Genomic DNA, 27,986 nt, shown 5'->3' on the forward strand with positions numbered 1-27,986 from the left:
AGTTACCATTTGATTGCAACTTACCATGATGGTAAAGTTTATTCAAGCTCAGATTTTTCACAATTATAAAAACCTTGATGCAGGTATTGCAGCAATAGACTTAGATTTGTAATTTTAAATCTAAAAAAATTGGCAAATCACTGAAATGTCCACTTAATTTTCGCCTACGAGTATTATTCTCCTCCAATGGTTAACACAAATACATCAATCATCTGAACACAGTTTAAAACAAATGGAATGTAATCAGATTAATCATATAAAAGGGGAATATGTTTGATAAAAAACTTAAGTACATTCATTCACAGAAAAAAAAATTAGTACTGATTCACACTTGCAGCTCCATGATTTATTTAAGTACATAATTTCATTGTTATTTTTATCCTACACATGTATATACTTTTATGTCAAACATATAGTATGTGATTATTGACTAGCTATTAGGGAGATACCACCATACATGTATCTAAACTATGGGACGCCGTTTGTAAATCATATACATGTATTATATAATCGCTATTTAACAATTATGTCATTTACAAATACAAATAGCCTGTTTCATTATTCATAAACAATGGTTTCATAATAAATACAGCATTTATAATGAGCCTTCTCTGTAGTGAACTAGATAGATGAATTTTACAATTTCCATTATTTAAAAATAATGGTTGCACAATATTTATTATATATAAATAATGTATTATCTATTTACATTACTTATAAATAATACTTTCACGACATTCATTGTATATAAATACATGTGTAACAAATTCTGCATTTAAATTATTTTGGCGTTACAGAAGTTATGAATAGACCTTTTTACTCACATATTCAAATTTGATGCACACCTTAAAGGTTTTTCTTATCAACCTGAGAGCTTGCCAGAGGCTTAACCCTAAGAAGACTTTGGGGGGGGGGGGCTGATTCAGCCCCCCTCGACATTTTTCGCGATAAATACGCCACTCGAAATTTTTTGACCGTGTTGCTCGCTGACTTTTTACTTTCAAGTCTCGCACTTTTGAGACCCAAATTGTGACCCCCGGGTACGCGGTTTCGAAATTACGCAACACTTCGTAAGTGCATGCAGACCCAAAATTAATCAAAAACGTGAATTTGTGTACAAATCCAATGCAAATAGTGTTTTAAGCTAAATTCTTAAATGCATCATTATTTTCACTTTTACCGCTTAAAATCAATTAATTTTATCTTGTTCATGGTAAAAAATAAAGTCCCCGACAATTTCCATTGAAAAAACAATAGAATACATGAGAAAATAAATGTGATGTTGGAATTTTTGAAAAATAAATTAGATCAGATGCCTATCTAGAGTATGTGAAACAAAAATTAGCATTTTAGGGGCATTATTTTATTATTTAGAGCAAACTTATGATTTTACGCATAAATTAGCATAATTAATGAGCAATGAGATTTTTTGCAGAATTTCATATTATAATTTTTGGAGATAATGCCATGGGTAACGCGCGTGCCAATTTTCGATGCGATCGCTCGATCGACGGCTGAGATCATAAGGGGGGGCTGAATCAGCCCCCCCCCCCAGTTTTCTTAGGCGTCGAAATAGCCCAGTCTATTTAGGGTAAACTGACATAGCATATATTTATTAATGCACCTCATTTATAACTCACAGGTGTCAGGAATGCCTTGTTTCTACAGTATAGGTTCCCAGGAAAGAAACATGCAAGGAGTCTATTTCACTCATGATATTTTGCGTAGATTAATACATTTCAGGCATAGGTATACTACATGTATTCCTTCTTATAAATTATAAATTATTGATTGTACATGATTGCATTCATGATTTGTGTAAATAAGTACACTTAATAAATAGTACATATAATGCATCAAATATATAAGTACACTGCTATTTGAAAGTGGATTGGTATAAAGTATTTCAAGTCGGTCATAATATTACATTTGTGCTACATGTATAACCTTAAGCAATAAATATTACATACAGGTGATATTCCTAAACTTATTTTTGTGACGTCTTGCAAGCTGCTTTCCCATATATCAAGAGTTGCAATTTTGTTTTCAGAAATTAATTTTACATATATTTTACCAATAAATTTAAAATCAAACACATCATTTCATGGATTCTTCTAAATACAATGGAAAAACAATCAGTCATTATGATCGACAACATTTTTGCAATTTACAAAATACATTGCATATTATTATTTGTTATCAGATTTTGATGAAATTTTCAGCATTTGGCTCAATGAATTTTACTCTATTTATTTAGATATAAATATTCCCAGCCCGGAGTACCCCCTTTAAAACATGGACATTATTTCCATCACACAAATCAGACCCACCAGCGTCTCAAGTGCAACTGACACTGAGGCCCGTATTCTGAAGTCAGGTTTAACTTGGACCATGGTCAAACTCTGTGCTGAAATTATGGGAAGCCAAAAGTGTCAAAATTTTTATTAAGTTGTATGTATCTTATGTTTACTGTGCTCTTTCTCGATTCATTGATGGTGAAGACAATCATCTATTTATACTTCCTAGACAATTATGAATGATTTGAGAGCCAAAGGAGCTGAAATATGGTATCTGTACTGTTAATGATTTATGTAACAATTGGCTATCCATACTTAAACCGCAACTTTAAACCTGAGTTTAAGTTAAACCCGACTTCAGCATACGGGCCTATAAGTATAAAGGCCACCGCACACCTCACGACCCGACTGGTCGGCCACTGAGTGAAGGGAGATTTGACGTCACTGACAGCTCTTGTCAGCTTGGGAGTCGCCGACCGGTTAGAGACAAATCACAAAGGAAAACCGTAAGGATTTGACCTGTCGAATCCTCACAACTGGATCGCAAGCTTAATCCAACTTCCAGCCAATCAGACAGCAGAGTCGCACTTAAATACCGATGCGTGCTTGATATGCAACGCGCATTCGATTACCTAGTAGAAGGGGTTACATGTATTTTCTCGAAGTGCTATGGCAAAAAGCAAGAAGCGCATACGTGAGTCGCAGACAGCATGGTTGTCGGATCGCAAGGTGTCGAGGCTTATGACTACCTTGTGATTCCTTTCCCCTCACTCAGTTGCAGACCAGTCGAAGACTAGTCGAGTCGTAAGGTGTGCGGTGGCTTAAACCTCTGCAGCATTATGTACCACTGAAGAATATTGAGTACTAAAGAAGCGTCCAACCATTCTTGTCATCATTTTTGTCTTCATCGATGAAGCTTGATCTGAGCTCTTCTATGGATGACTTTGTTCGTTTAAAGCTACGATCGGCAGTCCTGCTCACCAACTGAGCATGGATCTTTTCAGCGACTTCCGACGTTCTCTGGTTGACAAACCACTCCACGTAGAGCACGCCCTCTCTCTTCGTTCTGCGACGAGAAGGACGAATGTAAAGGCGCGGCTTGAAATGATTTTCCTCATCTCCCTGTGGGTGGATAGAATATGAGATCAAGGAGAAAAAAAGGAGCAGTTCAATGCAAAAATTTGTTTATGACTTCTTGGACAAATATAGGTGCAAGTCTTTTACAGACTTCATCATCTTTCATATTAATGAGCATTTTCATTACATTATTAGTACTCAATAACATACATGTAATAACATTAAAGCCATAATAATAAGGCATTTAGGAACGCTATACATAGTACACTATATCATAGTGTTTACACTGTAGGTCAATTTACAACACTTAAAAAAGCTACATCTATCCTATTCTAAGCCATACTGAAATGCAATTACAGATTCAAAATTATAAAACATACATTTACCTATCATAACCATCATTATTTTTAATCAAAGATGTTATCATAAAATGGTGTTATGGATCCTAATTAAACGATTGGTTGAAATCTATTTCATGTGACGCATCGCTTACAGTATTTTAGCACACCAGAATATTTGCGAAAGATTGGTATTCATGATTGTAGTTCTATTGACCGGCCATTGTTTTGAGATGAGGATGGTGAATCAAATAACAAGGATCCACATCACTTTATAAAACAAATAATACTCACCTTCATTCTAATGTTTGGTGGTTTAATCTGAATGTATTGCAACTATTCACTCTATTATGTACATTTTTACTGTTTGATCTTAAGCAATGACAATGATATATTTTTTGCTAATGGTTTAATCTCATTGATCAATGCTGATGATATATACTGATCATTTTTGTGTTTTATTTTTTATTCAATAGAGAGAACTCTGTGGAAGGGCCATAAATCATTGACCCCCCTCAATATAATACACATCATTTCGCTTAGGTATAGTGTGACCAAAGTGTGACGTCAACAATTGTTACTTTTTTGCATTTCAGTGCTTTTGATAGCATAATTTGGTATAGCATGATGAAAAACCCCACAACCTAAATTTGGTGGGAATCGGTCCACGGGGCCTCAAAATAATAGCCCCATTGAATTCAATGTGTTATTGGCCTGGTTCCTTATCTTTAGAACCAGGCCAATAATACATTGACTTCAATGGGGCTAATCATGTATTCATGAGGTCATATCTTGAGGCCCCATGGATCGATTCCTACCAAATTTAGGTTGTAGGGGTTTTTCATCTGCTCCACCAAAACATGGTATCAAAAACGCAGAAATGCAAAAAAAGTTTTTTGTGATGTCATCACTTCAGTGATATATTTATTAGAATAATTACCCACATCTTTTTTACCTTAGGAAAAATCCAAATGTGTTAGAACTGTTCTCAAAGTACCCAGTGCATAATAATAATAATAATAAACAGTTCTTGTATAGCGCATATCACAATTATGAATAATGTCTCTATGCGCTTCCAAAGGACTTGGATATTATTACCCCAGCTGTAGCTTATAATTCTTACTAATGCCCTTAATGATGTGCATTATTTGTTACTATTCACCTTGATTTGTATTTTGACAAAGGCATTGATCTGATTTTTATGCTCCTCCCAATCCTCTCCTGATGATTCCATCTTTTTCTTCAGGTCCGACTCACAAACCTATCAAACAAATGAACAAATACTACATTTAATACATGAAGAAAACATGTTATATTAACAAATCACAAAATTTTACCCGTTTTGATAAGCGTAATAATAAAATATAGCATTTACATGTATGAGGCCTAACCAATGGGGCATTATACAGTTTTGCTCAAAAGTTAGTTAACCAAACCAAAAAAATGCACTCCTACATGGTGAGTGTTGAATGCAAACGACAACACTACAATGTTTGGCATGCGCAGAGAAACAAACTTTATTGAATGTAATATCACCTGACTTCACAATTAAATAAATAACTAGAAATTTGACGTGTCCAAAGGACTCAGATGCCCCCGCTTAACGCGATTAGAAATTCATTCAATATGATTGAACTTAATATCGTACAGAAACCAATATGCATATAATGAACATATTAAGACCTTTCAACCAACTCGCATATATAATGAGCTGTGACCTTTGATCTGCGGACCCCGAATTCGAACTTAACCTGTATTTTGGTGTCATCTATCTTCACACCAAAGAGAGAAGGGTAAAGAGGGATTAAAAGACAGAAAGTGATAGAGAGGAAGAGAGATTAAATATTTTTCGAGTTATTGCGCGGAAACCAACTCGCATATTTAATGAGCTGCGACCTTTGACCTGCGGACTCCGAATTAGAACTAAGCCTGTATTTTGGTGTCATCTACCTACACACCAAACATTTTCTAAATCCCTTAAATATTTTTCGAGTTATTGCGCAGAAACCAACTCGCATATTCAATGAGCTGTGACCTTTGACCTGCGGACTCCAAATTTGAACTTAGCCTGTATTATACGTTCATTTTATGGTGGGATTCACAAATTTTTGAGCACCACTGTATACTACCCTGGCTACAGCTCCAGCAGCTGAAGGTGCTTGGTGCATTCAAGGAATTACTCCTGCCGGTACCCATTCACCTCTCCTGTGTTGAGTGCAGCACAATGCAGGTAAATTTTTTGCTGCAGGAAAACCACCATGGCTGGGATTTGAACCCACATCCCTCTAATTGAAAGGCAAGAGTCGTAACCACTAGACCACAACACCTCCACCTTTCACTTGCAAGGATACCAGCTTCATAGAACCATTGTATGAGATGGCGCAGTTGCTGTTAAAGGGATGGACCGGGCTGAAAACTTCATCAAAATCAGATAACAAATAACAAAGTTATTGAATTTTAAAGTTTATCAATATTTTGTGAAAACAGTTATATGCACACCGTCATAAATATTCATTAGGTGGGCTGATGATGTCACATCCCCACTTTCCTTTTTCTTATGTTATAACATGAAATCATAAATCTTTCATTTTTTCATACATGTGTAAATGATGTGTCTCCATTATGATGAAATAAGTTGCGGCAATAAAGAACTAATGTTTTAGTTCTTGGGCGAAAAAATGTGGAATAAACCTGATTTCATATAATAAAATCCAAAAGAACAGGTCGGGAAATGACATCATCAACCCACCTAATGAATATTCATAAAGACATGCCAAGAACTGCTTCACTGGAATAATGCAAATCTTTAAATTTCAATAACTTTGTTATTTGTTATCCGATTTTGATCAAATTTTAAGCATTTTGCTCTGTGGATTTTACTCTATTTATTGAGATATAAATATTTCTAGCCTGGACCACCCCTTTAAAGCTCAGCGATTTCATTTTTTTTTTTAATCATGTTTTTTATGTCGTCATCACACCAATGAGATGGACATATTTAGAGAAATACTAAGTTAAGCCCAAACTCTGATTGTTCGACTGGGGGCATAAAGTTGTGTACCGCAGCTGTTTGTTTGCTACTGAGTGGTAAGGTCTGCTCTGGATCATGTTGATACAGAGAAGTGGGTCTGCAGGGGCCCATTTCATAAAACTTGTAATATCAAATTTGCAATAACAGTTAAAAGCTACTGAAATCCTTCAATTTGATTGGCTGAAAGTAAATTTGATATAGAAATTGTGCATTTGTTATAACAAGTCTTTATGAATCGGGACCCGAGTTTGGCTGAACCCACAGATGCAGCTTTTATGATAGGTATTTCCATTGCTTTTCACAATGTTTAGAGTCTGCAAATTACAATTCACTCCAAATGAAAGCAAAAGTAATGCTATAGTCATACTAACGAAACTGACTCCAAACTGACCAATGACATGCCATTGGTAATAATGTAAGACATCGTTCTCACTACTGTCCTAAAAATAGTTTACTGGAAACTAGCTTAACGTGTAATCTTCCAAACCGGTTCAGAAAACCACCTTGCAATGTAGTTTTGAAAATCGTTTTTCCTCGTTAAACTGGTTTTAGCATAAGTGATGACACAACCGTTCTTCGGGAAGTGATCTTTGCACATTTCGAGCACGCTACTCCACACGTACATTGTATGTGAATACTAATACGCTGCGATTTCAAATTTCGCACAAATCATGTCACCCCATTGAGAGTGATCCCATAGCAACAAGACCGCTTTACGTGAAGTGGTTTTGAAAACCACTTCCGGGTGATCAAATGGGAACGCTAGCAAAGCGATCTTCCAAACTGGTTTCCAATAAGCCAGTTTTAGAAATTATAATGAGAACGGTGTCTCATAGATTTGGTCTGCAAGGAGTTATTTTTGCTAGTGAGACTGGTGGCATTAAGTTGTATACATGTACCTCGGCCGCTTGTTTGATTGTGAGTGGTAAGCTCTGCTCTAGGTCGTGTTTGAGACACAGATGAAGGACCTCAAAGGCAAGCTGATTCAGGGATAAACAAGCAGAGTTGATGGCCTGAAAGAAAGGGAGAGAAAAGGTAAATGCTTGTGAAAATATCTTACTGCTTACTAAATCTGGGTGGTCCCTGCATACAGTATCCTATTGGTAAACAGAACTTGCATTCAATAGGTTATAAATTAATTGATTTCTCCCTATAATGGCTATAAATGATTTTTGATTAATATATCTACTTGGCAATAATGTACACATATTTCAGACAACTTCACAGCTACTTACATGAGGCATGGACAAGACTGAAACCAGCATAAGTTCAAAATGAAATACATCAGATACACCAAAGGATGATTTTAGAATATAAAATATTCTCTCAAAAATTGAAATTATAATCTCACTGATCATTTAGCATACACTGTAATTGTTAAGAATGGTTTTTAAACATTAGCTTAGAATTTCATGATATTTCACAAAGAAACTTAATACAATCTTAAACATTTAGACTTGTTTTGAAATGTTATACTTCTCATAAACATTAATATGAATAAAAATAATAATAGTACACCTTGGAATAGATTATTTCTAGATAGATCCTGCTATAAAAATGCCTATTATTATTTATTACCATTACAATGTAAGACTTCACATTGATATCTTTTCAATAATCCTATACATGTACATGCATGTACCTATACAATCATCAAGTAACAAAATATGTTTTCAAAAATATGAAATCCAATTAATGTGACTTTCAGTGATATCAAATTAAATTTCTGTGAAATTTGGTTAACAGCTTCTAGCTACTCAAGCAGTTTGCCATCGGAATTCGGGGTAATCTGTAATAGCATTTGATACACACATACAAGTTATGTAAGCACTGAAGCTTATATGCAATTTTAAAGATCAAAGTTCTTAATAGTGATATGAATACTATAATCAAAATTGCAGTTTTGCAAGCTTCCCAGTAGGACTAAAAGCGAACTCAATTCCAAATCTTAGTGATATCATAGCAACAGATTTGAACTTGAGTTTCAAATCAATCATTTTTAACATTATTCCAAGCTTAAAGCTTAAGAAGCTGTGTGCGCTCTGAACGCCTAGCTTAGCCGGGTAATATAGGAGCGCCTTGAGCACCTAACAAGGTGGATATGTGCGCAATATAAATACCCTATATTATTATTATTATTATTGAATAAGATGATTCAACTTGTTTGATATTTCATATATTCGTTTAAAACTTGGGTCGCATAAGATCATATGTTTTAACCATTACCTTTTCATCTACGATGGTCTGTATTTCTTGAAGAACCTCCTGTGGGGTGATTTCACCAAGCTGTTTCTTGAGTTGTCTATAAAGACTGTTCGTTTCTTGGTAGAAGCTGAGTTTACACTGATGAAACCAAAATAAAGCAAGCAAACCAAACGCTTTAAATAATAAGAAAACTTAAAACATAAAGGCATAGAACATGTATGGAGTAAAAAAATCTGGTGATAAAAATGAAGGAAGTGATAGTGGGATTGGTTAAGTGGAAATTTTTGGTGGAAGTGGATTGAGATGGACCGTTATACGAGGGAGAGTTAATAGAAAGGTTCTTCAGTGATTTGACAGGTGTTATAAGTTACTACAAATACTTGCATCTGGTTGGCTGAGAGCAAATTAGTCAGTGATAATCACTGAAAAAAGCTTTGCATGAAAAGCTCCCTAGATCTCTCTCTCTCTCTCTTTCTCTGTTTATTTATATGACACCTAGATAGATCCTTGTGATTTGATTGGTTGTTTGATATCGTTCATTCAGCCCATTTTGCAATGACGTCATCAACCATGCAATCTTGGATCCATTCATCGTGCAGTTTTGGATCCATACGATTTGTCCATTGCACAGCGCACCAAGACTGCAGCTGCAGACACAAGCAGTGCGCATGTTGTAACGACGTAACAATCAACAGACCAAACTCGCCCTGCATGAGCATGTTTTGCATCGAAATTCATAAATTTCATATGAAAAAAAAAAAAATCAATTTTTCTTCTTCTTCTCTATAAGCACAGGCCACCATCTGGCGTATTGTCGTACTGTGCGTATTGTCGTACTGTAATTTTTAGGTGTCATATAAACCAAATCATTAGGAAAATGATCATTTAAACTATCAACACCCATGACACCCCTATTTTGAATTCCTAACTGGCAGGGAGAGAGGAAGAGAGACATGCAATAGTCCTGAACTTATTTTGTTTTACTTATTCTAATTTCGCCAATTGTAGGTCATTTTGCATCATTCAAACTTTCATTTTGATCTTCATCTAAATTTCAAATCGTTTTTGAATATGCCAATGTCCTAAAACAAATAGAATACAAATTAATTATTCCTAGATTTCTGTCAGCCAGGAAGGGCCAGGAAGCTCTTAAAAGTTAGTTTTTACTATTACGTAAGATGGACAGCTGCAATCCAACTTCACCCGCTGTGGTCATCATTGGTTGCTGTGTGTTATCAGCTCTTATCAGCTGTCAGTCCACCCCTCCCCAGTTTAAACGAGAGAACTGAAACTCACCCAAAAACTGAAAGTGTGGTGTCATATCCCCCACTTTAGCTCCCATTGACATAACACGCAAGGCAATGGGGTTCCTGTGTTATAAGCTGGTGGGGTATTTTTTAAACGGAGGAAACACGTCATGTAATGAATGCTTCTTCATTCGTGCAATGGACAGAATACTTCATTCGGTGAAGGATAAAATAATGATCCATTTCATCTTTCACCTCATGAAGTATTCTGTCCATTGCACTCATAAACATTCATTATTTGTATACTCTCTCTCTCCTTCCTTCTCTCTCTTCTGTACAATAAAAAAAAAGGAAAATGAGCAAGTGGAACGAGAATGGGTTCTGGAAGAACTACATGTATGAAAGAAAATCGTGATCAAAGATTTCATTGAAGGACAAAAACCAAAAAGGAATGTGAAAAGGACATGAAAGCACTAAATAGCAGATCTATTGAATTGTATGATATTTGTTTCTAGAAAATAAAGATATTGAAAATCATATTGAATAGATGCAAATTAATGATTAGTTGCCTTTGTGCTGTGTTATTTCTGTGCATTGCCTCTTTAACTGCAAAAGCAAAGTGTTTATCTCAGTGTAGTAGCTGAATTTGCTCTAGAATATGGTACATGCATTTGGGATTTAAAAAAAGAGAGAACGTAAATGACTTGTGGAGCGTTGTGGCCAAGTGGATTAGTCTTCGGACTTTGAAACAGAGGGTCGTGGGTTCGAATCCCAGCCATGGCGTAATTTCCTTCAGCAAGAAACTGATCCACAGTGTGCTGCACTCAACCCAGGTGAGGTAAATGGGTACCGGTAGGAAGTAATTCCTTAAAAAGCTGTGTGCGCTATGAACGCCTAGCTTAGCCGGGTAATATAGGAGCGCCTTGAGCACCTAACAAGGTGGATATGTGCGCAATATAAATACCCTATATTATTATTATTATTAGAGAAAATAATGAACAGACAAATTTCTAGAGGATATTTTTTGGGTATATAATGGATGTAAGACCTGATTAAACAGAACAAAAGGGAATTTTTTGAACATGTAAAAAAAAAAAAATTTGAACAGAACTGAAAATGAAAGGAAAGGTGCGACAAAGAACAGAGAAATTTCTGAAGAAAAAAGACATTCTGAAATCATTTATTCAGCATCCATTTATCAGGGGTAAGGGAAATACTCAGAGTCATTAGATATGGTTTGATTCAATAGCCCAACTTTTGACCAATCAGATGACTTGATAATTAAATAGTCTAAATAACCATTCCGATATTAAAGGGAATACTCTCTTGTCATTAGATTCTTGACTAGTTTCACCCGCATCATTTTAGAGGCCATGACACGACTTTCAACCCATCAGATTGCTGGAATATTCAACACTCTAAATAATCATTTTGATAGCAATGGGAATACTCACAAACATAAGATTCTGGACTAGTTTCATATGAGTCATGGTTAATTCCATGTCTTTAACTTTCAACCAATCAGATGCCTGGAAAATTCAACACTCTACATGTAAATAATCATTTTTATAGTAATGGGAAAACTAAATAGCAATTAGAGTATTGACTAGTTTCACTTGAGTCATTGTTGATACCATGACTAAAATTTGACCAATGTATTTGGGAAGACTCACAGCCATCAGATTCTTGACTAATTTCACTTGAGTCTATTAATTCTATGACTCAACTTCAGACCACTCAGCTATGACTAGATTATTCAACAGTCTAAATAACCATTCTCATAAGAAGTAAAAGGAATACTCACAGACATAAGGTTCTTGACTAGCTTCACTTGCAGCCTGCTCTGTGGTTCTAGTCTTTTCAATCGACCAACGGTGATAACAAACAAAGAAAGGTGATCCGATAAATCTCCCTGAGGCAAAATCAAGAAGAAAGACTTGCCATCAAATTCAAAATCTAAACTGAATGATTTAAAATGATAACTCTTCAAAAGTGATCAACAAAAACATTCACAAATATTTGATTAAATTCAGAAGAAATTCATCAAGAAATAAAAAAAATAAGGGGAAAAGTAGATTTGAATTTCTAGGTTCACTCAAGAACCATTCGATCTCTGGTGAAACTTCAAAGCAGTCTACATAAAGTGGTGTCAAAGAAATTCTGTGTCGTTTATTCAACTTTACAACTTCATGGTTTTTTTTACACAAAGAAGGAGGATTACTCTTTTACATGAGCTCATTTTGAATTTTCAAATTTTTGCATTTTGAAGACCAAATGACTATTCTGACTGGTCACTACTAAACCAACGTTACCTTGAATCAACTTGCATCATCCTACATCATGTATAAATCTGATGGTTCCAGAACAGTTGCTCCAGCGATAATTGCTCCGCTCTACATTACACACAATAATCGAATGACCAACTTCAACCCTGGGTTCAACACTATACCCTACCCTAAACCTAACATAAAACCCTAATTTTCTTGTATCATTGACCCGATTTTTAAGTTTTTTAGATTTAACTTTAGACAATGTGTGAAGTACCAAGGGGCCTTGACAGATTGCAGTATTATCCATGCAGGTGTCCCTCAAGGAACAAAACTTGGACCTGTTCTATTTCTTGTTATGAGTAATGATACATGTATATGTATTAACTCAAGAGTAACTTGTTATGAATATGTAGATGACTTATCCCTTGTTGAAAGTCGCATGTTAACTCAGCCATCCTACATACAAGATGATCTTGACAAGCTAAGTACCTGGTCGCAGCGAAATGATATGCTTCTTAACCCAATTAAGTGTTCTGTGATGCATATCTCCTTTATTGAAGAACAATAAAACTAACCTATGTTGATAGGTAATGATGAGTTGAAAATTACTACAGAAGCTACCTTTTATGATAAGTCTTTTAAATTCACAATAATTTATAAATCTAATTCTCAATATGTTTGTCTGTGCAATACTTTTTACCAGTCTTTCACCTTCACTATAACACTGTACTTTACCTCATTACATGTATTTTAATGTAATTCATGCATTTTCTGTTCAGATGTTTTTGATTAATGTGTTAACTTTCAGGATTGGTAATTTTCAACAAATATTATTTGCATTGATTAATGAATTAATTTCGATTTTTAGAATTCATAATGAAATTCATTTTCCTCATAATGTTTGTATGTGTATAATGATATCATGCTACTGTAGTATATTCTGTCATCTAATATGAAATGCAATGTGTTGGGGAATTCTTGTAAGCATGCTAAAATTTCAGCCACTTGGCTGCCACGTATGCAATTACATTTGTGAAATAAAACACCATTATAGAAAAAAATTGGAAACCTAACCCGACATATTAGAAAAAAAATCAAGCCTGGAGAAATTGTCGCAGGAGCAAATGTCGTGTCACCTCAGTTCAGTAAAATCACTCAATATGAATGGAATTAGAGTATCTACCTGATGTTTAGCTAGTAGCTGCATGTTGTTCCTGTTTGGTGGTAGACTGGTAGGTGCTCCTGCCTGAATCTCAAGACCATCAATCAATTTCTGAAACTAAGAATAATAAACAAAGACATCCTATATCACTCACAATTATAAGTGAAAATAAGAACCATAAACAAAGACATCCTATATCAGTCACAATTATAAGTGAAACTAACACTAATCAACAAAGATATTCTTTATCACTTGCAATTATGAGTGAAACTAAGAATAATAAACAAAGGTATCCTATATCACTTGCAATTATGATCGTGTTAAAAATTCTTCGCTATCTATTTTATTTCATTTTATTTGTCTTCTTCACCAAGGGTAACCTGTTGAGTGATTAAAACACTGTTTTCAATCAGGGCCCTGTTAAATACATAGTGTAGAACAAACATGAGAACATAATATACAAAACATAAGAAATAGACATATAATTACAATAGAGTGATATGATTATGATATAATATGAGTAATTGAAAAAAGAACCAGTATTTAGTAGAAATTCAGAAGGAAATCAAGGACATTTTTTTTAGGTATGCAAATCAATTCTAGGTCACTTACGTTTACTTATATCAATTGAGTGAAAGTACAAGAGGAATTTAGAAATTGATATATTAAACAAAAAAAACTTCCACTGAAAGCACTTATATGTAAATTTCTATGATCCCTAATTCCCTATTTGCTTCTACTTGAAAAAAAGATATACAATTAAACTAGAGCTTAGCAATGATCGTAGAACATTTTTCTATGATTTGATTCCATTGACTATAATGTACAATCAATCATAAACATCAAGCGTACGATCAATCGCTAACCTTTGAGTTGCGGGACCCAGAACTTCTCTTAAGTTGATTCACCCGATATATTTTGTCATTTTTAGAGCAATCAAACATTACGACTATACAATTTGTCTCATGTAGCAACAAATAATGTACATGTACAAATCCTTTTCTGGCTTTTAAGCTATTAAGCAAATGAAATGAGTAAACAATTTTTATGAAGTTAGAAATAAACTTAAAATTTAAAGTTCCAAATTAAACTTTCTGAGTAGAGAATTACACTTGAATCTATTTTGACTTCATTTTTCTGAATAGCATTTAAAAGTTGACTTTGTGTGAAAATACGTACAGAAAATATTCTATCAGTATAATTAAACATAAATTCTGTTTGGAGATCTGAAACAGCAATCAAAACAATATTCATGAAGATACAAATGTGAATTTCTAATCTTTTGGAAATCTAAATCTCCAACAGGAGAATCTCTGTTTCAACTTTTTAAATCATTTTCCTGTGTTTCACAGAATCTAATTTAAAGTTTATTTTGTGTGAAATAAGAAATTATTAGAAAATAAATATTTTACCAGGATAAAAAAATTGACAGTTTAAGTGTACTGAAAAAAATTCAATTTGATTGGCTGTTGGTAACTTGTTATATAATTGTGCATTTGTTATTAGGTCTTAATGAAACACTAGTCTCAGGTCAGTGACTTATTGTCAATTACATTCCTCCTTGTTTACAGCTTCAGAGAGAAATCAACTTCACAGTTATGTCTTGTAGAATTCCAACCTCCTGTAATCTACAATACTGTCATTGTTTAACATACAAGCCAGGGTATATTTCACAGGTGCTGGTGTATATCATGTACTTGTCAATGTACATTTCAGGAAAGCATGTCCTGTGTAATGTACAACCTGTCAATCAAAGTACTTCTCTGACCTACTTCTCTCTCAAAATGAGAAAGAGGTCATTGGCATTGAGGGTTGATATACTACTAATTTAATTATAATACATCACTCAAATTGCACATAATAAACAGAAAGTTTCTCTATGCACTTTAAAATAGAGGAAACAAAAATACAAATCATAATAATACAAAGAAATAGACCTATAAACTGCGGCATTACTTAATATTTTGAGCTTACAATTATTACCAATAAAATAATTACCATTCCTGTATTACACCTAGCTATGAATTACGAAAAAGATGGGTTTAAGTAAGGACTTGAAAGTTGAATATTAAGTGGATGCCTGTCTGATATTTAGGGGTAATTTGTTCCAAAGGGTTGGTCCAGCTAGAGCAAATGATCTATCACCATAAAAGCATGTTTGGGTTGATAGTATCAATATGTTTTACAGTGTCAAGGGGGGTTTAATTGTTCTATGATTCTACCAATTATGAACAATGCTTTATTATCAAAGGGGCCACGCAGTCATGAGGAAGAGAGTGCCTTCACTCTTTCCAGTAGCCATATACAAAAAAGTGAAATTGACCATCTACATGTAATTGTGAGTTTATGCATGTTCAGCCCCCCCCCCAACACACACACACTTTTTGGATCGAATCCTCACCGCCACATGTATTAACCTCAGGGCCCCCGTCTTTCAAAGAGTTGCGTTTGATCCAATCAATCTCAACTGTGTGGAAATCCATCCATACCATAACCTTTCTACAGGAAATTTGCACAATCTCCTTAGTAAACAAAGAAAATCACACTGAATTTTCAAGAAAACTATGAATGTGTATACATTACATATACATCACATCTACAAAATATTTTGAACATACATTTTAGATGTTGATGTTGTTGGCCATCCATATTTGTGGTTGATCGGATCAATCGCAACACTTTGTAAAATGGGGCCCTGGTTTAGACCCTCCCCTGTTCGGTTACACTTCGTAATTCCGAAGGTTCTTTATTCCAAAGGTTCGATAATCCGAAAATGTAAAAGGGTTCGTTAATCCGAACATTTGTGCCGTTATTCCGAAGGTTCGATAATCCGAAAACGAAATAAGGTTCGATGTTCCGAAGGTTCGTTAATCCGAAAACGAAATAAGGTCCGTTGTTCCAAAGGTTCGTTAGTCCGAAAACGAAATAAGGTTAGTTAATCATTTAGTTTTCGGACCAACGAACCTTCGGAATTACGAACCTCATTTCTTTTTCGGACTAAAGAACCTTCGGAGTTATGAACCTTCGGAATAACGAACCTTCGAAATATCCGAACCTTCGGAATTACGAATGTATGCGCCCCTGTTCTACCTTCATAAAATCTATGATGAGAATGCACATGCCTTTGCCATGTCAATCATCAAAACACTCATTTACCTCAGGTAAACTGGCATCAATTTTTGGCTGAACTATGGTAATATCGGATTATAACTCGGCAAGCGCTGGTGCAGAGTGACATACGTCATACCCCATTTTCCTGTCACTCTCCAGTAATCTTCTAGAAGGTTACCACAATAATTGGGTTTATACCCTTACCTGTTCAATTATTACTGAATCTATGATGAGTGCGCCTTTATCATCTCAATGATTAAAACACTCTTTTATCTCAGTTATACATGTAATAGCATCAATCTTTGTCTTAACCATGCCAACAAATGAGTAGATCTCTGCAAGCTAATGCAGACAGATATACGTCATACCCTGTTCCTCTGTCGCTCTCTGGTAATATTCTAGAAGGGTACCCCAAGGATCTGGTTTAGGCCCTTACCTGTTAAATTTTTACTGAATCTATGATGAGAATGCCTTTACTATTTCACTAATAAAAAAAAAACTTCAGTGGGGTATCCCAAGGATCTAGTTTAGGCCCATACCTGTTCCATTTGTACTGAATCTATGATTAGAGTGCCTACTATGTCAATGATCAAAACACTCATTTACCTCAGGTAAACTGGCATCAATCTTCGTCTGAACTTTGATGATATCTGAGTAGATCTCGGCAAGCTGTTGCAGACAGATATACGTCATACCCCCTTCCTCGCTCACTCTTTGGTAATCCTCAACCTGAATCACTGTAAGCTGTTCTTTACATGAATGGCATACCCGTAGATAAAGACAGTCATCGGGTTCAACTTCTGGGCTCTAGGTGCAAGGAAGGTACACTGATGATTAACAAATCAAGGATTTAATATTTAGTGTGACAATCTCAAGATCTCGCTAAAAATTTTGAGGAGGCCAGACATGGGGTATCAGGGCAAAATTTTAATCAACACTGTGAATGAGGCGAGTGAGCAAAATTTTCATCTTTTTTAATACAATATAATTTTGTTAAAGATTTTGAAACACTTTTCAGAAAATGACATTTTTCATCCTTTTCATTTTTCTTTTTTTTTTCCTTTTCACCTTTTTTCTTGGTCATGAAACTTTTTTTTTTTTTGGGGGGGGGGCCTGGCCCTGCTCATCTGTACACCAGTACCTTTGATCCATGTTGTAACCAGATGAACTGAATGAAGACAAATAATATTAGACCAAAATGGGTAAAACTAAGAGTCTAGCAGAATAAGTGTTAATAGACCAGGCCAGAGTGCGGGTCTTCCAAGTATGACTAAAGGTATTGTGACAAAAACTATAGGGCAATGCAAAAAAACCTAGGTTCAGAGGCAAAACACATTCAAATGCTGTGAAACACTGTAAGAAAGTTGAGTTGTGATTAAATACAAATCAACTACAAATTGGCATTTAATCATAAAGACTTTCCCTTAATTTTTAGACTTGTTTTTAGAATTGAACGTCAGTTTCTTCGACGCCCCACTTGATGCCTTACCCCAATGACTCTGATGATAGCCCAGCGAGGGTCTGAACCAAGCTCAGTCCGGTCTGATTTGTCCGGTGTATACAGCAGAAAGTCCCTCGAAGACTGTGGCTTGCAGACTAGCCTTCCACAGATCCGACAGTTGGACTTCCCTTCCAGCTTACCATAGGGACGATCGCAGCATTGGCAGCTAGTTCCTTCAGCCTGTGATACATGAGAAAAAAAACCTCGTAATTATGCACATGCCTGTATCATATATATATCTTTATATTTCTTTATATGTTTACGTCATTTTGGTTGGTAATGAATACAAAAACTACAGCAATTAACAAGACAAACAACTTTCGATATGCTGTGTTAATAGACTGAATGGATTCTGAATGGAAACTCTTGCAATTAACAAGATAACACTTACCACCCAACCTGGTGGTTTCTGCCAATCGGGTACACCGTGACTAACGACCTTTGACACGCTGCGCTTGAAAAAGCTGAATGGATTTTTCGTCGGTGATCCTCCGTCATTGGTCTCTGTTGATGGACCGGCCGTCTGGGGTGTGGAGATGTTGGACGAATGATGCGTATGGAATCCTCCCACAAGGTTCCTACATACTCTTTCTATGACAGACCTGCATGACGCAACAACAAAATATATATCAATAAAACCGACTATATATCATGTTTCTTGTCTTATGATCTTCTACAATAATTATATTTCATTGATAGACTCAGAATAGAATACCAGAAATAAATGGATTATTTATAAAATATTATCAACATAAATGATTATAATTATTAGACCGTACAATACAGCTGGAAATTGGACAGCGAGTTTTGTAAAAATTTTAACCTTAAGTGAAAAATAAAATCAACATTATATCAAAATATATCACGATTATACTGAAAATTGGAAAGTACACACCTGGTAAGTTTAGAACTGTCCCGTTTCTGACGAGCAGCACGGAAGAGCTGAAGGTCATAGGTCCACCTTCGTGAATGGCCAGTCTCTTGTTCTTTGGCATCAAAACATTTCTCACAAACCTGGAACAAATCAAAATGAAAATTATTTTAAAACTGGAAAGTGATGCACAAAGTATCTCAAAGGCCCATATTCTAAACCCTGAAGTCCAAAGTCAAGGTTTAACTCTAAGTAGCCAAATATGAAGCAAATATTCATTACTATATTAATACTAAAAGGTCAATTTATCATCACATCTGGCGCTCCAAGAATTACAAACCAACATGAAATGATACATAAACTAGTTTTCTTTGCCATGAAACTACTGGAAAGATCCCAATACTCAAAAGAAGCATAGAGTGTAAACAAATGCTTGACTGAACTTTGACAAATTTTCCATAATTTCAGTTGAGATATTTATCATGATTTAAGGTAAAGTTGAGCTTAGAATATTCATGCTTTAAATTTTAACCCTAAAATGGCCGGGGGGGGGTTGAATCAACCCCCCCCTCAACATTTTCTGCGATCATTCCGCCGCGCGAAATTTTTTGACCGCGCCACCCGCAGAGTTTATACTTTTAAGTCTCGCGCATCTTTTGAGACCAAATTTACGACGCCCGGGTACGCGGTTTCGAAATTACGCAACATTTTGTAAGTGCATGTCAGACCAAAAATTGTTCCAAAACGTGATTTTGTGTACAAAGTCAATGCAAATTGAGTTTTCTCATCTTATTCATAAAGATATGATTATTTATACTTTAAACAGCTGAAAGCAATTGATTTTAGCATAATTATGCTTCAAAAAGGTTGTGCAATAAATCTGGTGAAAAAAACAAAGAAAAACAAAAGGTTGAAAAACAAAGAAATACATAAGAAATTCATAAAACAATAAAATACATAAGAAATTGATTTCCAAACCGAAGTTTTTTTCAATTGCCATTGTTAAGAATGCTACAAAGAATATTTTTACCAAAAATTAGCATTCTAGGAGCTTTATTTATTGAATTAGAGCAAAAAGTATGATTTATGCATAAATTAGCATAATTAATTCATATAAAATAAAATTTCATTATTTTGGAAAATTTTACCATACAGCCTTGTAGATTACATCGCACACTACCAGCGTGCAAATTTTTGCGGCGCTCGCGCGATCGGCGGCCGAGATCTCAGGGGGGGGTTGAATCAACCCCCCCCCGGCCACAGAACAGCCAAAAAAGCCCGGCCTAGTTAGGGTTAAGATCTGAACAACATGAAGCATAACTCTTTTACAGCAAAAGTAATAAATGTGATGATATGATTACTCAAATGAATTATGTCTTTGACAGCAAGGAGTTCCCGGAAAGAGACAGGTGCTGCTCCTCTTCTACTTAGTATTTGATTAGAAGTTAAAAATCGTTTATAGTGCTACTCTGTAGCTTACTCTTCATCAAAATTTCACTGACATCTTTCTCTCATTTTTTTCTTTTTTTCACAATTTACAAATTAAAGCAAAAGAGTGGACTCTCCTTCAAATTTATCAGACAAGTAGTGAGTTTCTTACTTTGCACACTTATCCGTTTTGATCACACTCCACATTGCAGTAGGACGCACAAAAATCGACAGGGGGAGGGGGGTGTTGGCTGGGGACCTAACTATGGTCATAATTTTTATGAGTTTCTAAATTTGCACATCCATCAGTTTGGATCTTACAAAGCAATGAATTGGACTGGGGGGGCTTGTTATGCTTAGATTTTTTTATTCTCTTAGTTTTCACATCCATCCAATTGAATCAAACGCCACATTGAGTGGGACGTATCATAAAATTCAACGAGGGGGGGGGGTCTAGTATATGACTCTCTTACTTTGCACATCCATCCGTTTGGATCATACTCTGCATTGGATGATAGTCTTCTTTTGAACTGCAGACATTTTGCACAGAAGATAAGGCCACATCTGTAAGAAAATTATGTTGCAATAAGGTTAATGAATATGATGAGAACAACACAGAAATAAACAAGTCAAGTTCCATACTGATGATTTCTAATCCATTATAAAATACCAGCTAATACACAAATTAAAGATAAATACCAGTTGTGGTAATGATCTCAAAATGAGTTTGAACAGATTCAAATAAAATGACCACCCAAGTGTTTAGTTGTAAAAAAACAAAATAAATATGTGCCAAATGACTCTGGAAGAAAATGTGTAATTGGTGGGAAATAAGCAAAATAAGTAGGGAATTCCATCAAATGTTGGGTATTTTTCAAAGCAATGTTAATACACTGTCCCACATATGGCTTTTTGTGTTAGTGATCATCAGAATCATATGTTCAAGAATTGCTCTTCTTTGCAATTAAGAACCCTAGATTTGTTCTTAAAAGTTATAACCACATAATAAGACATCATTTTATTCAATTCTCAATTCATTCCAAAATTATTATTCTTCATTTATGAATCTTTCTCATATTCCCTATTTCCTTCATCATTTATTCAATAATCTATGATCCTTATCAAAAGTCAGTCATTGACTTTTAAATGTGTGACAAAAGGAGAATCCCACCGAAATGGAATTTCCTTTTTCAAAACAAAAATAAACAAAAAATGCTTCAAGCAGATACATGTAGGTGAGAATTGAGTTTTTTTTTATTGTAAACAATTGCATCCACTATCCAATTTGTCCGGACACCTCCATTTGCCCCAAGACTCAAAAATTACTATCAATGTTATTTATTTAACAAGTTTTAATCAGAATACGTTCCTGTTTAATAAAAGAATAAAAAACTATAACAATATACTATTTAAAGTTCCATTACGAGCACAACAGCAAAGGTACTAAAGGAGAAAAACAAAAATTTGATAAAGCCACCTGTCAAAATCTACACATACATGATTGTACTTGATTGCCCATTCTAATTTTCATAATCTCAGATATTTTATTTTTCAAAAACCCATAACTAGCTTATTCCTGGTCTGACTTTTCCGACTTTCACTACTCTGTTCTCTTGTTTCCCCTCTTTTACAGAAACCATTTCATTTTCAAGGTTGGGGAATCCCCTACAGAGAAAGCAACTTACTTTCTGCAGTGGTGTTTTGACATCGCCCAGAGAGGGCGCTTGCATGATTTGTTGCTGCAATTATTGCACTCTGCATTTGGCACCCAATGACTTCTTGTCACAGCTATATAAAAGAAATACATAACATGATGAATGGAAAAAAAAAAACTCACAATAGATTTAATGTAAAAAACATGTGTATTGAACTGGATTAAAAACTTTGGAATATGTGTGTATTTACCGTTGTCGTTTGCAGGGGGGGTGGAAGGGTGGCCTTTGGTCCCCTAGAACAATTTTCTTCTTTTTAAATTTGTTTTACCTCTTTTCTTTTGCTAGAAGGAAACCGTACACAACTTGACTTGCCCCCCCCCCCATGGTTAATTCTGTATCTGCCATTATTCTTATAAAATATAGTGTGTCTTAGAAATGAAATATGTTAATATGACAATTTTTTAAAATGTGATATCATTTTCTTTTAGATTTTCTGTGAATATTGAATTATCCTTCTCTGTATTTGTAGTATTATTTTATTGGTAAATTGCCTATTCGTCTACTGCCATCTCATCCACTCACCACATGGTCTACCGACAAGGTATGTTATTTTATCTACCTACAATGGGTGATATAACAAGCCAGGGAGAAGAAACAGTATGTGGCAAGAATGGGTGGAGACAAGGAGGGGGAATATTTGATAGTTCATTTTATTTTCAATTTACAAAATACAAATTGCAATTTTTTTCTCTGCCAGCATTGACCACAAAATTTTGGTTGACCATTCTAAAAATTCATTTAACCCTTCAAAATTTTAATAGAATTCCCAGATGAAACCTATTATATCTTCAGGAACTTTCCAATGTTTACACACTTTCTTCCGGGATTCCCCCCTTTTTTTGTCTAGTATGTACTTCCTTTTGGGAATCCCCATTTTTAATTTTCCTCCGTATGGGATACCCAACACTGAATACTGAAAAAAAAATACAGGCCTATTGTTATATAAAAGGAATAGTTACATGTAAATGTGCCAAATTTTCTCTTTAATTGCAAAGATTGTTTTTGAATAAGATGTACGTATATTATCATTTGCATGCATGTACTAGGTTTCAGCAGTTGAAATGGTGAGACAAGCTATGTGTTTTCTCAAAATTAAAGTATTCTTCTTAATTTACATGATAGTATTAGGAGTGGGCTATACATGGGTTAAAAATACTTTTTTTGTAATTTCAATATGACAACAGTTTTTTTTTATTCCTTGTAATGTATCTCAACATGAAATGACAATATTTTTTGTCTCGGGTCCGAGAAAAAAGTGTGCCGGGCCAAAATCCAAAATGGCCGCCAAAACCCCCCAAAATCACAGTTATGGCCACAACTTTTTTATTTGGTGGTCAATTTCTCTGGTTTTGGTGTCTATTCATATGTTTTGGGGGCAGGCAATTTGTTTTTCGTATAATTAGTACTTTTAAACCATTATTTGTAGAGTTAAAAGGTAATTATACCTAAATTTTCCCATTTTTGTAGCCTTTTTTCAGCCCAAAAGTAGGTTTTATCATCCTGGGCTTCTGGGATATTAGATGGTACGAGGTCAACAATAGCAAGCAGCTTCATATAGCTATATTGCTTTTATTCCTCCACTTTGGGTTTTACAGATATTTGTGAAATATATCTTATTAAATAAAAAAATGTCAATTATCCATTGGGCCTATACAGTATACATATGTACAATGTACTGTACATACATACATGTACTGCACTGCATATATGCATTGGCCACCATGACAGATAACAAGGCTTGTATAAACTATAGTGTCATAGAAATGAGCTCTCAGGTTTAGAATTAGATGCCTCAGAAATTGAAGATATGTTTTGTCTCAGAAATTGAGGACATGTTTTGTCAAATATGCTAATTCAGGGGGCGGAGAGAGGTAATTTACACTGTAGCTATTCTTGGCCCCGTTGCATAAAAATTTACCATTATGTTAAGTTAACTTAATGGTAACTTGCATGCAATCCTTTATTCTGATTGGCTGTTGATCAGCGTGACCATGATACTAGTAGTTACCTGACCCCATAAACATAGGCCAGTTAGACACCAGAACCAGGTTTAAAAAAAAGCCTCCAAATGAAGAAGATAAGGCTAAAAATGTGATGTACATGTATATACATGTATGTGATATATACATGTAAGTGTAATTTACGTTGCTGGTTTCACCATGTACATCAGCTGACAAGGAATCAAATTCACAATCTAATTCTAAACCTTTGAAGCTCATTTCTATGACACTAGTTTATATACAGGCCTTGTCATATGCCATGGTGGTCAATGCATGGATATATGCAGTGTAGTATGTACAGTGCATTGTACACCGTATAGCCCCTATGGATAATTGACATTTTCTTTTATTTGATAAGATATATTTCACAAATATCTGTAAAACCCAAAGTGGAGGAATAAAAGCAATATAGCTACATGAAGCTGCTTGCTATTGTTGACCTCCTACCATCTAATATCCCAGAACCCCAGGATGATAAAACCCACTTTTTGGCTGAAAAAAGGCTACAAAAATGGGAAAATTTTGGTATAATTACCTTTAAACTCTACAAATAATGGTTTAAAAGTACTAATTATACATAAAACAAGCTGCCTGCCCCCCAAAACATATGAATAGACACCAAAACCAGAGAAATTGACCACCAAATAAAAAAATTGTGGCCAAAACTGTGATTTTGGGGGGTTTGGGCGGCCATTTTGGATTTTAGTTGCAATTGACCTGACTGATCACAACTATGGAAAGCCAATGGCGTCAACATCTAGAGTGTACACATTCTTTCTTTCAAAATATTTTCAACACATGATGCATAATAGTCATGCATGCACCATTGTCCTGACAACTATAAAGTGTGTTCCACTTAGTTTCCAATGTACTTTTGTAGTATTTGTGTACATTAAGAATGGTCATTTATGGATTTCCATAGTTGAGAGTGACCGGACCTGGCGGGCGTTTCATAAAGCTGTTCGTAAGATAAGAGCGACTTTAAGAACGACTGGTGATCCTTTCTTATGCGCTAAACCGTCGCCAATGAATATACCATTTACCACAAGAAAGGATCACCAGTCGTTCTTAAAGTCGCTCTTAACTTACGAACAGCTTTATGAAACACCCACCAGTATACAACTCTTTGCAAGACGGGGACCCTGGTCTGGTCTCGTCATAAAACTAGATATCACTGACCTGACTTAGCATCCGACTGTTCTTCCAAATTCTGCACCCCAGCATCAAAACTCTGCTGAAACCGTTTCAAGTCATCCTGGACCCTATCCCATTCTTGCTTGACCTCTGGTCCAAGGTTTGATGACCTCTTCTGACCCCTAGTGACTCTTCCTAGCTGCCATCTCCTCCTTCCATCACCCGATGCTGTACATGCTGGAGGAGCTTGAGACAAAGATCGTGGGTTGCTAGTTTTGTTGTTGTTGAACATCTTTCATCTGTTAATAAGATTTCAGAATGAATCATGTACGCCTAAAGTTGCAGACAAAATTCTGAAGACAATTATTCTACAAAGCACATTTCTAAATTAGCCAAACATACCCAATTGTGTAGGAAATACATGTTTAATGTTGCCATAAGTAGATTGAATAGAAGGTTAACGACTCATCAGGAGAGTGTTGGAGCAGCCTTTGTGGATTGTGGAGATCTATTTCAAGGTCACTTTCAAAATATTTTATATCGGGGGGGGAGGGGGGGGTCATGTGTGATACCGGATGAGAACAGCTTGAGTGAAATTGTATTTTTTAATTAAGAGCTGCTTCGTTTGTTAGACAGCTGATCCTAATACCATAGATGATTTTGAAATTCAATATGAAATTATTTCTAAAATATTCAAGAAAGATGTTGGATGCTATCATCAAGTCCTGGACACTTAAAGCTTATTATACTACAGAGAGAGAGGACTCGGGGGGGGGGGGGGGATTCACAATCATGCGTCTTCTTTCCTGGGCCCCATGGACCCATTTGAACAAATTTTCAATGATAGCAACTGTTGCTGGAATGTTATCTTCCAATGGAAGAGCTAATAAAAAACAGAATTCTCACTATATAGTGTTGTCATGGTGTTGAGATTCCAGCAAGACTTGCTATCATAACAACTTTTCTAAAATGGTGTCCTGGGCTCCGTAACACAAAGGTTTGCAATCAATCATTAAATACCAATGACCAATCAAGATCGTCGTTGCAAGAGCACTGTGTTTAAAATACTGACCGGGGACCAATCGGTGCATTAATTTCTTTCATACTTCCAATTCATCGCAAACATTTTGTGTTACGGAGCCCTGGACTAGGTATACCCAGTTGTTGTGTGTCCGGACAGGTTGTGTGTCCGGACGATCAATTTTAGAAAGTCATTTGGAAAAATTTACAAGCGAAGTTTCATTAATTTTTAGTACAAAATGTTAGGAAATATTATAGAGAACAAAATAGAAGATGATTACAACGATTGAATTCGTATTTTTAGTGTATTCCAAGGAAAAAAAAGAAGGCTTCAAAAATATAAAGTGTCCGGACACCCGATCCCCCATCCTACTTCCCAAAAAATAAAATGGTGATTGATATTCACATCCTGGTCAGTACGCAAATGAGGGGACTGATACATGTACATCGCCCACTCACTATTTCTTTTGTATTCTATCAATATTGTAAGCTGCCCAGAATTCAACATGTAATATTTTTTGTATTTTATTTTGTTATAAAATGTCTTTTCACCAAATGAAATTTGCATCAATGTTTGTTGAATATATTTGTCTATTTTTAATTGCAATGTTTATTTCCTCCTTCTATCTCAATATTTCATAATCTTGAAATGTATCACGTTTAGCGGCAAGCATTCGACAGTCCCCGCCGCGCCGGGAGGGTAGAACATCACTTTTTATCTTATCATTTCATACATCTTGTTAATATTTTATTTTGTAATTGCTGAAACGCATAGTATCTTTGAAGTTTGATGTATAATTTTTATACTTGTTAATGTTATGGATTTATTGTATAATTTATAATCATGTTTCAAATAGTTTGTACAACTTGCTTATGCTATGCCTATGGAATGTGAATGTATACTTTGATTTGAGAGAATACAATAAAACATCCTTTAAAAAAATACCGTTACTTTAGTATTGATTAATTACAAAAATCAACATGTTTCTTGGATGGACTTGAGTCTTGACCCTGTCCAATTCCAACCAATTACCAAACGAACTGCTCAAAGACAATGAATGGCGATGGCAATGCTGATCTAACTTACCTACGTTAGTATTAAAGTTAGTCCTCTCGCCTGCCTCCTGTCGGCGCGCGTAAGCTGAGCCCGACGACTCGAGAAAAGTAAGAGGAAACCCCACCAGTGCAGTGCACCAAGTCCAAGCTCAAGCCAGGCAAGAAAAGTACAACCCACGTCCACCACCTCAACCCAAGTCGAGCTGAGCCAGAGTTCCGGCGGGGAGGGTTGAGGAGGTTCCGTATGTATTCAAGCAAGCACGGCCACGGCGTCTGGTCTGGTCGGGCTTTAGGTACTTTTTAATTCACCAAAATTGAAATCCAGTGTCCTCAAGCTTTGCTGAAATGAGGAATGATGGAGCAGAATGAAGTAGCATGCCGAAAAACAAGAAACGATTTAATGCCCAATTAAGTAATATTCTATTTATATATTACTACAGACTCGTCATTTCTTTTTTGTTTATTTTTCCAGCATGCCCTGCTAACTTAGGCTTTTTCCACACTCATACGATTATTTTATTTC

At 35.4% G+C, this 27,986-nt stretch overlaps 1 protein-coding gene across 2 annotated transcripts; it reads right to left on the reverse strand.

The window, feature by feature from the left end:
- Window positions 1-2: 2 nt before the first annotated feature.
- On the reverse strand, window positions 3-27,986 carry LOC129279397 (uncharacterized). Of its 2 annotated transcripts, none has more exons than XM_064111517.1 (14): window positions 27,495-27,986; window positions 25,433-25,686; window positions 22,224-22,326; window positions 21,012-21,102; window positions 19,135-19,253; window positions 18,631-18,841; window positions 18,228-18,419; window positions 17,345-17,545; window positions 13,649-13,744; window positions 12,000-12,107; window positions 8,970-9,086; window positions 7,643-7,756; window positions 4,875-4,973; window positions 3-3,419 (listed from the first exon to the last, which is right to left on the reverse strand). In XM_064111517.1, exons 2-14 carry the CDS (start codon window positions 25,677-25,679, stop codon window positions 3,162-3,164), a joined length of 1,956 nt encoding a protein of 651 aa, XP_063967587.1. In that variant the 5' UTR covers window positions 25,680-25,686; window positions 27,495-27,986; the 3' UTR covers window positions 3-3,161. The 2 variants fall into 2 exon arrangements, with proteins under 2 accessions (XP_063967587.1, XP_063967588.1); XM_064111518.1 differs by having other exon boundaries at window positions 27,499-27,583.

This window comes from Lytechinus pictus, chromosome 16 (assembly GCF_037042905.1).
Source record: "Lytechinus pictus isolate F3 Inbred chromosome 16, Lp3.0, whole genome shotgun sequence".
Classification (NCBI taxonomy): Eukaryota; Metazoa; Echinodermata; class Echinoidea; order Temnopleuroida; family Toxopneustidae; genus Lytechinus; species Lytechinus pictus.

Bases quoted from the DNA above. Each gene is read 5' to 3' on its own strand.
- LOC129279397 (XM_064111517.1), bottom strand. From the start codon at position 25,679: ATGTTCAACAACAACAAAACTAGCAACCCACGATCTTTGTCTCAAGCT. The intron at 22,327-25,432 runs GTCAGTGATATC...TCTTTTATATAG, and splicing joins ACAGTCGGATGCTAAGTCAG to CTGTGACAAGAAGTCATTGG. The intron at 9,087-11,999 runs GTGAGTATTCCT...TGGTTTCATCAG, and splicing joins TAGTCAAGAACCTTATGTCT to TGTAAACTCAGCTTCTACCA.